Below are 13,916 nucleotides of genomic sequence, written 5' to 3' on the forward strand. Positions count from 1 at the left end.
GGAAGACCTCTTCTTGCCCCGCTTGGATGAAGACTTCTGCCGGTCTGGATGTCCTCTTCTGCCCGATCGGATGAAGACTTCGGCCCGCTGGGTGAAGACACGGTAGAGAGATCTTCAGGGGGGTAGTGTTAGGTTTATTTAAGGGGGGTTTGGGTTAGAGTAGGGGTATGTGGGTGGTGGGTTGTAATGTGGGGGGGGGTATTGTGTTTTTTTTTACAGGCAAAAGAGCTGTTTTCTTTGGGGCATGCCCCGCAAAAGGCCCTGTTCAGGGCTGGCAAGGTAATAGAGCTGATTACTTTTGTAATTTAGTATAGGGTAGGGCATTTTTTTATTTTGGGGGGCTTTGTTATTTTATTAGGGGGCTTAGATTAGGTGTAATTAGTTTAAAATTCTTGTAATTTTTTTTATTTTTTGTAATTTAGTGTTTGTTTTTTTTGTACTTTAGTTTAGTTTATTTCATTGTATTTAATTGTAGGTACTTGTAGTTAATTTATTTAATGATAGTGTAGTGTTAGGTTTAATAGTAACTTAGGTTAGGATTTATTTTACAGGTAATTTTGTAATTATTTTAACTAGGTAGCTATTAAACAGTAAATATCTATTTAATAGCTATTGTACCTAGTTAAAATAAATACAAAGTTGCCTGTAAAATAAATATAAATGCTAAAATAGCTACAATGTAACTATTAGTTATATTGTAGCTATATTAGGGTTTATTTTACAGGTAAGTATTTAGTTTTATATAGGATTAATTTATTTAGTTAATTTAATGACAGTGTAGTGTTAGGTGTAATTGTAACTTAGGTTAGGGTTTATTTTACAGGTAAATTTGTATTTATTTTAGCTAGGTAGTTATTAAATAGTTATTAACTATTTAATAGCTATTGTACCTAGTTAAAATAAATACAAAGTTGCCTGTAAAATAAATATAAATCCTAAAATAGCTACAATGTAACTATTAGTTATATTGTAGCTATATTAATAGCTCGTAGGATGCTTAGATTAGGTGTAATTAGTTTAAAATTATTGTAATATTTTATTATTCTTGCTAATTTAGTGTTTGTTTGTTTTTTTGTACTTTTCTGATGGATGGAAGACCTCTTCTTGCCCCGCTTGGATGAAGACTTCTGCCGGTCTGGATGTCCTCTTCTGCCCCATCGGATGAAGACTTCGGCCCGGCTGGGTGAACACGACTCAAGGTAGGGAGATCTTCAGGGGGGTAGTGTTAGGTTTATTTAAGGGGGGTTTGGGTTAGAGTAGGGGTATGTGGGTGGTGGGTTGTAATGTGGGGGGGGGTATTGTGTTTTTTTTTACAGGCAAAAGAGCTGTTTTCTTTGGGACATGCCCCGCAAAAGGCCCTGTTCAGGGCTGGTAAGGTAATAGAGCTGATTACTTTTGTAATTTAGTATAGGGTAGGGCATTTTTTTATTTTGGGGGGTGTTACGGTTACCCTTAGTCTCGCTGAGAGATGGACCGCTTAGTAGCCTGGATCCCTATTGCTAAAGAGGGGAGAAGCTGCTTTCCATAGTATTCTATATGAGTCTCGCAAATATAGAATAATCTCCCTTAGCTGCAGTACAGCTAGGATACCCTTCTGCCCACAAAAACGAGTCAACGCTGCGATTGAGGGTCAAACAAGAACTCAGGACTGGGATGCCCAGCCTGCTTTTTATTAAGGTTACATGCACACAGGGCACTCCCAGGGGGAGAGGGGGGGGAAGCACAAAATCCCCCATCACACATTTAGATAGAGAGCACTGTCTTTTGACAGGCCACAATAGGATTACAGTACTTAAGATAACAAGTTTACAAGTTCATCTTATCAATTAGCAGTCTGGCTCCAGAGGTGATTAGACAATGGGATTTGTTATCACTAAACTTAGAGCTGAAGCCAGCAAACGTGTATTTAGGCAATAGTTTCTAAAAGCTGAAAAAAAAGAGTTAACTCTTTATGAAATGATACTTGTTACGGTTTTCTTGGAGCCCTTCTTAGGCGCTGGCTTGCTGGTTCAGGCATTGCTGCTGGGAAATAAGCTCTTCACAACAAAATAACTAATGCTTCTGTAACAGTGCTCCCTTTCTGTGGAACACTCTGGCAGACACGGTCTGACCCCTTTTCGGGGCAGACTAAGGCTGTCCAGACCGCTGGTTATGCGGGGCTGAGGTCGGTTTGTCTGGACAACCCGTCGGCGTTGCCATTCTGTTTCCCAGGTCTGTAAGTAATGGTGAAATTGAAGGGTTGCAACGATAAGCTCCAACGTAATAGCCTGCCGTTATCTCCAGAGACCCGGTTCAGCCACACCAACGGGTTATGGTCGGTGACCAGAGTGAACTCCTGACCATATAAATAGGGAGTCAATTTCTTTAATGCCCACACCAAAGCCAAACACTCCTTTTCGACCGCTGCATAGCTGACTTCGCGGGGCAGGAGCTTCCGGCTGATGTAGGCAACTGGATGCTCCCCTCCATCTTCGCCTACTTGGCTGAGGACGGCTCCCAGCCCGAACATGGAAGCATCTGTATGGACGATAAAACGTTTGTTAAGGGCTGGGGCCGCCAAGACAGGAGCGTTAATTAGAGCATTTTTGAGAGCCTGGAAAGCCGTTTCACAGTGGGGAGACCACAGGACCTGTCGAGGTAAGTTCTTCTTGGTCAAGTCAGTCAGGGGTTTGGCAAGTGTGCTGTAGTCTGGTACGAACCGTCTATAGTACCCTGCCGTGCCCAGGAAGGCTAGGACCTGAGTCTTAGTGATGGGGGTGGGCCAATTGGCGACAGCTTCTATTTTGGCCGGCTCTGGTCGCTGCTTTCCACACCCCACCCGGTGACCCAGGTACTGTACCTCGGCCATCCCAAAGTGGCATTTTTCTGGCTTCAGAGTCAGGCCAGCAGCCCGGATCTGATCCAGAACCATTCCCACATGAGCTAAGTGGTCCTCCCAGGACTCACTGTGGATCGCTATGTCGTCCAGGTAGGCGCAAGCAAAACTCTGGAAGCCATCCAGGAGCCTATCCACCAAGCGCTGGAATGTAGCTGGGGCATTCTTCATCCCAAACGGCATTACCCTAAACTGATATAAGCCGAATGGGGTGACGAATGCCGACTTGGGGATAGCCTCCGGGGCCAGGGGAATCTGCCAGTAACCTTTGCAGAGGTCAATAGTGGTCAGGTAATTTCCCCTGGCTATACGATCGAGTAGCTCGTCTACCCTGGGCATAGGGTAAGCGTCCGTCACAGTATTTTCATTGAGCCTCCGATAGTCTACGCAGAACCGGGTGGTCCCATCTTTCTTGGGCACCAAGACAACTGGGGAGGCCCAGGGACTATCGGAGGGCTCAATTACCCTGAGCTGGAGCATCTCATCGATCTCCTTCTTCATTCCTGTCCTAACTGCTTCGGGGATTCGGTACGGAGCCTGGCGCAAGGGAGCTTGTCCCGGAGTATCTACCTGGTGGGTGGTTAAAGTAGTGTACCCTGGCTTCGGGGAGAAGGTGAGGTGTTTGGACTGGAGGAGTTGGTTGAGCTGCTCCCTTTCAGTGGGGCTAAGTCGGTCCCCTATCTGAACCTGCGCCACTATACCTGTGGGGAGGCTCTTTTCTAATAGGTCTGGAATGGGTAAACTGTCGGGGTCTTCCTGAGGGGAACAACATACGGCCGTCACATTCTCTGGTCGCTCAAAATATTCCTTGAGCATGTTTACATGGAATGTCTTTCTAAGATTGTTGTCGTGGCAGCTAGCTATCACATAAGTGGTGTCTCCCCTTTTCTCTACGATCTGGTAGGGACCCTGCCAGGACGCCTGCAATTTGTCTGTCTTCACCGGCTTAAGTACTAACACCTTTTGTCCTATGGTGAAGATTCTCTTTCGGGCCCCCCGATCGTACCATACTTTCTGTCTTCTCTGGGCCAACTGGAGATTAGCCCGCACGGATTTGGCTAATTGCTCCATTCGGTCCCTGAGTTCCAGCACGTATGGCACAATGGGGACACCATCAGCCTCCATCTCTCCCTCCCAGTGCTCCCGGATCAGGTTTAGGGGTCCCCGTACCTTTCTTCCGTAGAGCAACTCGAAGGGAGAGAACCCTGTCGTTTCCTGGGGCACCTCCCGATAAGCAAATAGGAGGTGCGGCAGGAAGCGTTCCCAGTCTCGGTATTCCTGAGTGAACGTCTTGAGCATTTGCTTGAGGGTCCCATTGAACCTCTCACACAGCCCGTTCGTCTGGGGGTGGTATGGGGAGCTCAGGAGGGACTTAATTTTGCAAACCTGCCAGAGTTGTTGGGTCAATTCAGCCGTAAATTGGGTGCCTCGGTCGGATAGGATTTCTTTTGGAAATCCTACCCGGGAGAACACCTGTACTAGTGCATTCGCTACCGTATCCGCTTGTATGTTGGATAGGGCGACAGTTACAGCGTACCGTCGCAACAGTGTCTCCTTAACTAGCTCATACTGTGTCACTTCCTCAGCACCCAGAGTACGAAAGGCTTCCAGGGCTCGCCCAGATAGTTTCCCAGACAATATCGTGGGCCACTCTCTGTTGGGAATCTGGTGCAGGGCACATTGCCTTTCGAAGTCCGCCAAATATTCATCAATCCCTGTCTCGCTCTCTAGGAAGGGTCGAAATGCCGCATAGGGTATCTTGGGCATCTCAGCATTTTCGACAGGGATGATTACCTGCGGGGCTTCAGCATTGCGATGTGCGTTCGCTAGGTTGAGTTCGTGGGCTCGAGTCTCTCGTATATCCTCGTCCGCCTCCGCCATCAACTGCTGTACCAATTCCATGGAGGGGTTCGGCCCGTATAATGAGAGCCTTTCCCGAACAATCCTGGTTTTTTCGTCACTAATCGTGGTCGGTGTTTCCGCCATTGTGAAGCTCTGATCCAGTTCGGTCAATTCTGCGATCAGCTCTCTCCTCGGCCGGTTGCTGGCGTACCCCCCTCTGCTTTCAAGTAAATCCTTTAGGGTTGTACGTTTCAATTTTTCGTAAGCGCTCTCCATCCGTTCTGTACCTCTCCTAGGAAATCCAGGAAAATCCCGCCGCTGCCGCCAAATGTTACGGTTACCCTTAGTCTCGCTGAGAGATGGACCGCTTAGTAGCCTGGATCCCTATTGCTAAAGAGGGGAGAAGCTGCTTTCCATAGTATTCTATATGAGTCTCGCAAATATAGAATAATCTCCCTTAGCTGCAGTACAGCTAGGATACCCTTCTGCCCACAAAAACGAGTCAACGCTGCGATTGAGGGTCAAACAAGAACTCAGGACTGGGATGCCCAGCCTGCTTTTTATTAAGGTTACATGCACACAGGGCACTCCCAGGGGGAGAGGGGGGGGAAGCACAAAATTCCCCATCACACATTTAGATAGAGAGCACTGTCTTTTGACAGGCCACAATAGGATTACAGTACTTAAGATAACAAGTTTACAAGTTCATCTTATCAATTAGCAGTCTGGCTCCAGAGGTGATTAGACAATGGGATTTGTTATCACTAAACTTAGAGCTGAAGCCAGCAAACGTGTATTTAGGCAATAGTTTCTAAAAGCTGAAAAAAAAGAGTTAACTCTTTATGAAATGATACTTGTTACGGTTTTCTTGGAGCCCTTCTTAGGCGCTGGCTTGCTGGTTCAGGCATTGCTGCTGGGAAATAAGCTCTTCACAACAAAATAACTAATGCTTCTGTAACAGGGGGCTTTGTTATTTTATTAGGGGGCTTAGATTAGGCGTAATTAGTTTAAAATTCTTGTAATTTTTTTTATTTTTTGTAATTTAGTGTTTGTTTTTTTTGTACTTTAGTTTAGTTTATTTCATTGTATTTAATTGTAGGTACTTGTAGTTAATTTATTTAATGATAGTGTAGTGTTAGGTTTAATAGTAACTTAGGTTAGGATTTATTTTACAGGTAATTTTGTAATTATTTTAACTAGGTAGCTATTAAATAGTCAATATCTATTTAATAGCTATTGAACCTAGTTAAAATAAATACAAAGTTGCCTGTACAATAAATATAAATGCTAAAATAGCTACAATGTAACTATTAGTTATATTGCAGCTATATTAGGGTTTATTTTATAGGTAAGTCTTTAGTTTTATATAGGATTCATTTATTTAGTTAATTTAATGATAGTGTAGTGTTAGGTGTAATTGTAACTTAGGTTATGATTTATTTTACAGGTAAATTTGTATTTATTTTAGCTAGGTAGTTATTAAATAGTTATTAACTATTTAATAGCTATTGTACCTAGTTAAAATAAATACAAAGTTGCCTGTAAAATAAATATATATCCTAAAATAGCTACAATGTAACTATTAGTTATATTGAAGCTATATTAATAGCTAGTCGGGGGATTAGATTAGGTGTAATTAGTTTAAAATTATTGTAATATTTTATTATTTTTGGTAATTTAGTGTTTGTTTGTATTTTGGTACTTGTATGATGGATGGAAGACCTCTTCTTGCCCCGCTTGGATGAAGACTTCTGCCGGTCTGGATGTCCTCTTCTGCCCCATCGGATGAAGACTTCGGCCCGGCTGGGTGAACACGACTCAAGGTAGGGAGATCTTCAGGGGGGTAGTGTTAGGTTTATTTAAGGGGGGTTTGGGTTAGAGTAGGGGTATGTGGGTGGTGGGTTGTAATGTGGGGGGGGGGATTGTGTTTTTTTTTTACAGGCAAAAGAGCTGTTTTCTTTGGGGCATGCCCCGCAAAGGGCCCTGTTCAGGGCTGGTAAGGTAATAGAGCTGTTAACTTTTGTAATTTAGTATAGGGTAGGGCATTTTTTTTATTTTGGGGGGCTTTGTTATTTTATTAGGGGGCTTAGATTAGGTGTAATTAGTTTAAAATTCTTGTAATATTTTTTTATTTTTTGTAATTTAGTGTTTGTTTTTTTTTGTAATTTAGTGGGGGGTTTTTGTACTTTAGTTTATTTAATTGTAGATAATTGTAGGTACTTGTAGTTAATTTATTTAATGACAGTGTAGTGTTAGGTTTAATTGTAACTTAGGTTAGGATTTATTTTACAGGTAATTTTGTAATTATTTTAACTAGGTAGCTATTAATTAGTCAATAACTATTTAATAGCTTTTGTACCTAGTTAAAATAAATACAAAGTTGCCTGTAAAATAAATATAAATGCTAAAATAGCTACAATGTAACTATTAGTTATATTGCAGCTATATTAGGGTTTATTTTACAGGTAAGTATTTTGTTTTAAATATGATTCATTTATTTAGTTAATTTAATGATAGTGTAGTGTTAGGTGTAATTGTAACTTAGGTTAGGATTTATTTTACAGGTAAATTTGTATTTATTTTAGCTAGGTAGTTATTAAATAGTTATTAACTATTTAATAACTATTGTACCTAGTTAAAATAAATACAAAGTTGCCTGTAAAATAAAAATAAATCCTAAAATAGCTACAATGTAACTATTAGTTATATTGTAGCTATATTAGGGTTTATTTTACAGGTAAGTCTTTAGTTTTAAATAGGATTCATTTATTTAACTATAGTAAACTTATTTCGTTTTATTTAAATAATATTTAAGTTAGGGGGTGTTAGTGTTAGGGTTAGACTTAGGTTTAGGGGTTAATAACCTTATTATAGTAGCGGTGACGTTGGGGGCGGGAGATTAGGGGTTAATAATTGTAGGTAGGTGGCGGCGATGTTAGGGAGGGCAGATTAGGGGTTAATAAAATGTATTATAGTGTTTGCGAGGCGGGAGTGCGGCGGTTTAGGGGTTAATACATTTATTATAGTGGCGGCGATTTGCGGTCGGCAGATTAGGGGTTAATACTTGTAGTTAGATTGTGGCGACGTTGGGGGGAGGCAGATTAGGGGTTAATAACTATAATGTAGGGGTCGGCGGTGTTAGGGACACCAGATTAGGGGTTAATAGCTATAATGTAGGCGGCGGCGATATCGGGTCGGCAGATTAGGGGTTAATACTTGTAGTTAGATTGCAGCGACGTTGGGGGTGGCAGATTAAGGGTTAATAACTATAATGTAGGGGTCGGCGGTGTTAGGGACAGCAGATTAGGGGTTAATAGCTATAATGTAGGCGGCGGCGATATCGGGTCGGCAGATTAGGGGTTAATACTTGTAGTTAGATTGCGGCGACGTTGGGGGGGGCAGATTAGGGGTTAATAACTATAATGTAGGGGTCGGCGGTGTTAGGGACAGCAGATTAGGGGTTAATAGCTATAATGTAGGCGGCTATATCGGGTCGGCAGATTAGCAGTTAATACTTGTAGTTAGATTGCGGCGACGTTGGGGGGCAGATTAGGGGTTAATAACTATAATGTAGGGGTCGGCGGTGTTAGGGACAGCAGATTAGGGGTTAATAGTTATAATGTAGGTGGCGGCGATATCGGGTCGGCAGATTAGGGGTTAATACTTGTAGTTAGATTGCGGCGACGTTGGGGGGGGCAGATTAGGGGTTAATAACTATAATGTAGGGGTCGGCGGTGTTAGGGACAGCAGATTAGGGGTTAATAGCTATAATGTAGGTTGCGGCGATATCCGATCGGCAGATTAGGGGTTAAATAATGTTATTATAGGGTTTGCGATGTGGGGGGGCCTCGGTTTAGTGGTTCATAGGTAGTTTATGGGTGTTAGTGACTTAGTGTACTAAATGGGTGTTAGTGTACTAAAAACATACCGAATTTCGGAACGGAATAGAACCGAATTCAGCCGAATCCGAATAAATCCGAAATGAATTTATTCGGATCCGAATAAATCCGAAACGAATTTATTCAAATTTTGCCGAATCCGATTCGATCCGAAACGAAATTCGAAAAGTCCGAATCGATCCGAACCGAAAACGAACCAAATTTTTTAGCCGTGCACATGTCTAGTCTAAACAATGTGCATTTCTGTGCAAATTAATTTACATGTGCAAAAATGTCTTAAAGGAACAGTAATCACTTCGGACTGTAGTATAAAATGATTGTGCATAGTAAAACAACATTGCCATAGTTATTAATTTTGTCCCTTTATCTGTAATTTTATTCTAAATTTTGTGGCGTTTCCCATTCTGAAAACTGAAAGAAATCATGGCAGCTTTACAAGCCTAATCATGCAACATACCTGTCCCTAACTTTAAGTTTGTTATCTTATCTTTTCTTCTGTAACCAAACAAGAGATTTTGGTAACCAAATGACAGTGGTAAGCCCTGCTGTTTTCAAACTCAAGTCCAGATGGGTGAAAAGTAAAAAAAACCTCAAAAATATATACTGTATATTCTCAAGTCCAGATTGTTTCTGAAATAAGGAAAATGGTTGTTGGAGTTTAACCATTGAATTACAATTGCAAAAATCAAAGTGCTAATCTGTTCTAATAAAGTTCAAACTCTGCTGATATGTTTTCTATAGGAGGACTCCAGAAAATATTGTAATTACAAGGTGTGTACTGTCTATCACACAGTTAACACAGCGGTTACTCGCCAGAGCGCATTAAGGTAAATATTGTAGCTACAGGTAAACTTTTCACCTGTAGCTTTGAAACATTTACATTTATTTAATGAAAATGACATTTAAATGTTTTACTAAAATTCAGCCTTAATTTCATTTTAAACTAAATGAATATCGAATAGTGCAGCCACCAAACATTTGGAGGCAAAGAAAATTTAATCTGAAACAAAAATGTATTTTCTGCACATCTCAAGAAATAAGATACATATACAATATGTATACAGATTTATGTACTTACATGTCTATGTGCATAAATAGATACAGGAGTAATATGATTTGTTTGAAAATTATTTCTAATTCAGATCTAAAAAAAAATTAAGTTCATTTTTTCTAAAGTCATAAAACCATAGGCATCCTGAAGTCTACTCTTCTACACCAACTAAAGCATTTGAGTGGGAAGAAACATATCATTCTTACAATTTACCAATTCACTGTAATACAACAATGTAGTAAAGCAGTTGTGTATGTTTAATGTGTAGGAAAAATCATCAATCAGCTAAAAATATCACTTAGATACAAATATATTTTATTTTCATCTCTTAGAAAAAATCACAAGTGAGTCTCTTACTAACAGCACATTATTGGGAGAATTCTATCTAAAGACATTTAATTTATCCGATAACAACCAACTTGTGGTTTTCATTGGTGTTTTGCTTATGTATTTATTGGCTGTACTTGGAAATGTTACTATTGTCACACTTGTGTCCCTGGTGCCCCAGCTGCACACACCAATGTATTTATTCTTGTGCAGCCTATCAGTCCAGGACATTATATATATATCTGCTTTTTTGCCAAAGCTGTTGGCCATCACTATCACAGGTGACACCAGCATTACGTTCTCAGGCTGCATAACACAGATATTCCTGTTTGGATTCTGCATTGATACAGAATTTTTCCTGCTGACCTCCATGGCTTATGACCGCTATGTAGCCATTTGTGTCCCACTGCATTATCCTCTTATCATAAGTAAAAAGGTGTGTGCTCTGTTCATCACTGTTTCTTGGTTTGGTGGCTTTCTGAATGCATCTGTTTTCTCTTTCATGGTGTCTCATTTAACCTTCTGTAATAAACAACAAATCAACAATTTCTTTTGTGATATAATTATATTCCTGAAGCTCTCTTGTAGTGATATCACATATATTATTAATTTGTTTGTACCAGTGGAAACCACAGTATTGGGTTTCTTTCCATTTACCCTTATAATGATTTCCTATATCTGTATCATATCTACCATCCTAAAGATCCGATCATCATCTGGAAGACTCAAGACGTTCTCCAGCTGTTCCTCCCATCTTACAGTTGTTGTACTGTTTTACGGAACTTGTATTAGCTTGAACGTGAAACCGAAGTCAGAAAATTCCCTGGAAATAGATAAATTGTTCTCCTTGATTTACATTGGTGTGGTTCCCATGGTAAATCCGCTGGTTTATAGCTTGAGAAATAAAGAGGTTTTGGAGTCCATTAAAAGAATTTTAATTAAATAAATACTAAACATTATCATGTGCTATTATACAGGTAAGATGACATTTATCTCTATGCTTAAATGTGTTTCTTTTATAATAATTGTAATGCACTTCCTATGTATAATATACATATGCAGTACATACATATATATCTCATTTAACTGTAATGGCATCTCATATAAAAACTTTAGCAAAAGAATTTATATTAGTACTAGTAATCATCATCATTTAGATAAATGCATAGTAATATATTTGATTTTTTTTTAGTAATACCTTTTAAAAATATAGTTATAGATGATGATATACATCTATAGATGATAGCTATTTTAGTTTAATAATAGATAGACGTTGCTATGTCTGTACTGCTGCCCATGAAGTAAAGTATTTCTGGATTTCAATCATTTGAGTGTCTGCCCATTTTTCCTATATATATATATATATATATATATATATATATATATATATATATATATATATATATATATATATATATATATATATATATATATATATATATATATATATATATATATATATATAAATAACAAGTGATCAAACCAAGCCTTTTATTGCTCTATGTGACCCTCCTCCCATTATTCAGCCAATCCTAGCTGTCCTAGGGCCCGATCCGATATGCAGCATCGCCCGCAAAAGCCGGCGATGCCAAATTTTGTGCTGGTTTGGTATCACATATACGGCGTAACATAGAAGTTACGCGCGTATATTTCTGCCTTCGTCTGTAATTTTTTTACCCATAGACTGGCATACAAAATACGCGCAGTTTGGTATCCAATATACAGCGTAAGGACTTATGCGCGCAGATTTCAGAAAATCTACTCCATTCTCATCTCGCCACAAATTGCAGGCACAGGAGCCCTTGCACTGACTAAAAAAAAACAACGTAACTCTCTGGAAGCCTTAACAAACACATACATTTCAGCAGCATCTCAAGGTTAAAGAGACAGTATACTATGATATTTCTTTTTTAAGGTTTATTTGTGTATTTGAAATAGTTTGAAGCCACAACATAATCAAATGGATTGAGCTTGTAGGTACTTTATCACATTGTGGACATATACTTGCTTATTTACTATCAATTGGATTACCTTCATCTCTTTAGAACCCACTGGAGTGTAATTTATTCTAATGCTAACACAGCTTGGCACTGATGCCAAAAAATATATAGAGACAGTCAAGTCCAAAGAAAACCTTCTTCTTTTAAATAGGGCATGTTATTTCAAACTACTTTAAGATTTAATTAGAACACTTGCTTTGTTCTCTTGGTATTCTTAGTTGAAAGTAAAACCTAGGATGGCTCATATGATCATTTCTAACACCTTCTTGAAGGCTGCCTCTTTGCAATTGTGTCAAACCAATCACACACACCACAACCCTCACCTGCAGACTTAAAACACCTGATAATGCCCACCCTATCAGTAACATCACTGCTATATATACCAATGGGTCAATTTATATTGGATGTGAGATACATTGATTTACATCTTACAATTGAATATTACTATATGTACCCATCAGAACCAACTATTGTGGATGGGAGTTATAGTACAAGAATATGTCAGAAACAATATGTTTTAACAATATTAGTGTACTAAAACAGCCCTCACATGGATGTGGATGACAATTATATGGTAAATAACAGAGGACAAGATTTATGGTGAACTATAAGAATATTTTTTTTTTTTGGCTTCTTGGATGAGGGGGCAGAGGTGACTGGAGTGGATTTCCTGGTTCTCCTGGTTTGGGAAGCTTCAGATTATTCTGCTGGAGTGCTGGCCACAGATGAAAGGCTGGAGGCAGTGTCCTGCTGGTGTGTGAAGTGCTCAACCAACACACCGGAGAGTTGGTTTTGTGCCCGACCTCTATTGTCCATCTGCATCTGCATATCAGACTGGATTCTCATCATCTGAGACTAATTTTGTACAATTCCATTTAATGAGGCTGCAATGTCCCTCTGCAGCTCCATGCTACGCTGGGGTAACCTCTCTTGGCTCCTGTGAAACCTCTGTTGGCCTCTTTGAATGCTCTTGCAGCTTGTTATGAGCCTCCTCTGGAGTGAAATGTATTCCTCACCCAGGGGAGAATACAGTGGATCTACAGGCTCTTGAGCAGCAGTGCAGGTTCTGCTCTATCTGCTGGTGCATCATGGACAACTTCAGCTGCTGGTGCTTCAGGGACAACTTCAGCTGCATCTGCTTCATGGATAACTTCAGCTGCTGGTGCTTCAGGGACAACTTTAGCTGCTGGTGCTTCATGGACAACTTCAGCTGCTGGTGCTTCAGGGACAACCTCAGCTATATGCTCATCTGAGAGTGGTGGAGCTCTCCCAAGGGAAGCGGATGGTGGAGCTCTCCCAAGGGAAGCGGATGGTGCAGGTCTCCCAAGGGAAGCGGATGGTGGAGGTCTCAGGCTGGATTGGTAGTCCCATTGATGACTAGTGTGTGACCACTCAGCCTGTCCAGTTTGCATATCTTGTGACATCCCCTGTGTGGAAAAGCCATGACTGGCCTGATATTGTGTTGGGGGGAGGGTAAAGACATCGACCCTTCGTGGCTGACTTGGCTCCCCCTCAAAGCCAAAAGGATATACCTCCAGCCAGGTATCTTGCCAGGGGTCTTATGCCAATGGTGGTGGCATCACTTCTGGGTCCTCAACGGAGGCAATCCAACCCTGCTGATGCCTGGGAGCATAATGTCCATGTTGCTGCCTGAAGACTGGTGGTGGTGGTGGCTGCATGGCTATGACTGGTGGTGGAGGTGGCTGCATGCCTGTGACTGGTGGTGGATGTGGCGGCATGCCTGTTTGCAGCCTGGTGACAGGAGGTTCTGAGGAGGAGTCAAATGATGATAGGGATTAGTACAGTCATATATATGTCCATGTGGGCATACAATATACATTGATACATGCTAGGGACAATACTCATTCTCATGTCAAACTGTATAACATGCATGTGCACAATGTGATTTGTGATATGAGGGA

At 40.6% G+C, this 13,916-nt stretch overlaps 1 protein-coding gene across 1 annotated transcript in view; it reads left to right on the forward strand.

The window, feature by feature from the left end:
* Positions 1–10,940, forward strand: part of LOC128661538 (olfactory receptor 1496-like) — a 32,498-nt gene extending 21,558 nt beyond the window's left edge. The window contains exon 2 of the mRNA XM_053715784.1: positions 10,000–10,940. Within this exon, the coding sequence (XP_053571759.1) occupies positions 10,000–10,940 (941 nt within the window). The remainder of the gene's footprint in view (positions 1–9,999) is intronic.
* The last annotated feature ends 2,976 nt before the right edge of the window (positions 10,941–13,916 follow it).

Source organism: Bombina bombina, chromosome 5 (assembly GCF_027579735.1).
Source record: "Bombina bombina isolate aBomBom1 chromosome 5, aBomBom1.pri, whole genome shotgun sequence".
Taxonomy (NCBI): Eukaryota; Metazoa; Chordata; class Amphibia; order Anura; family Bombinatoridae; genus Bombina; species Bombina bombina.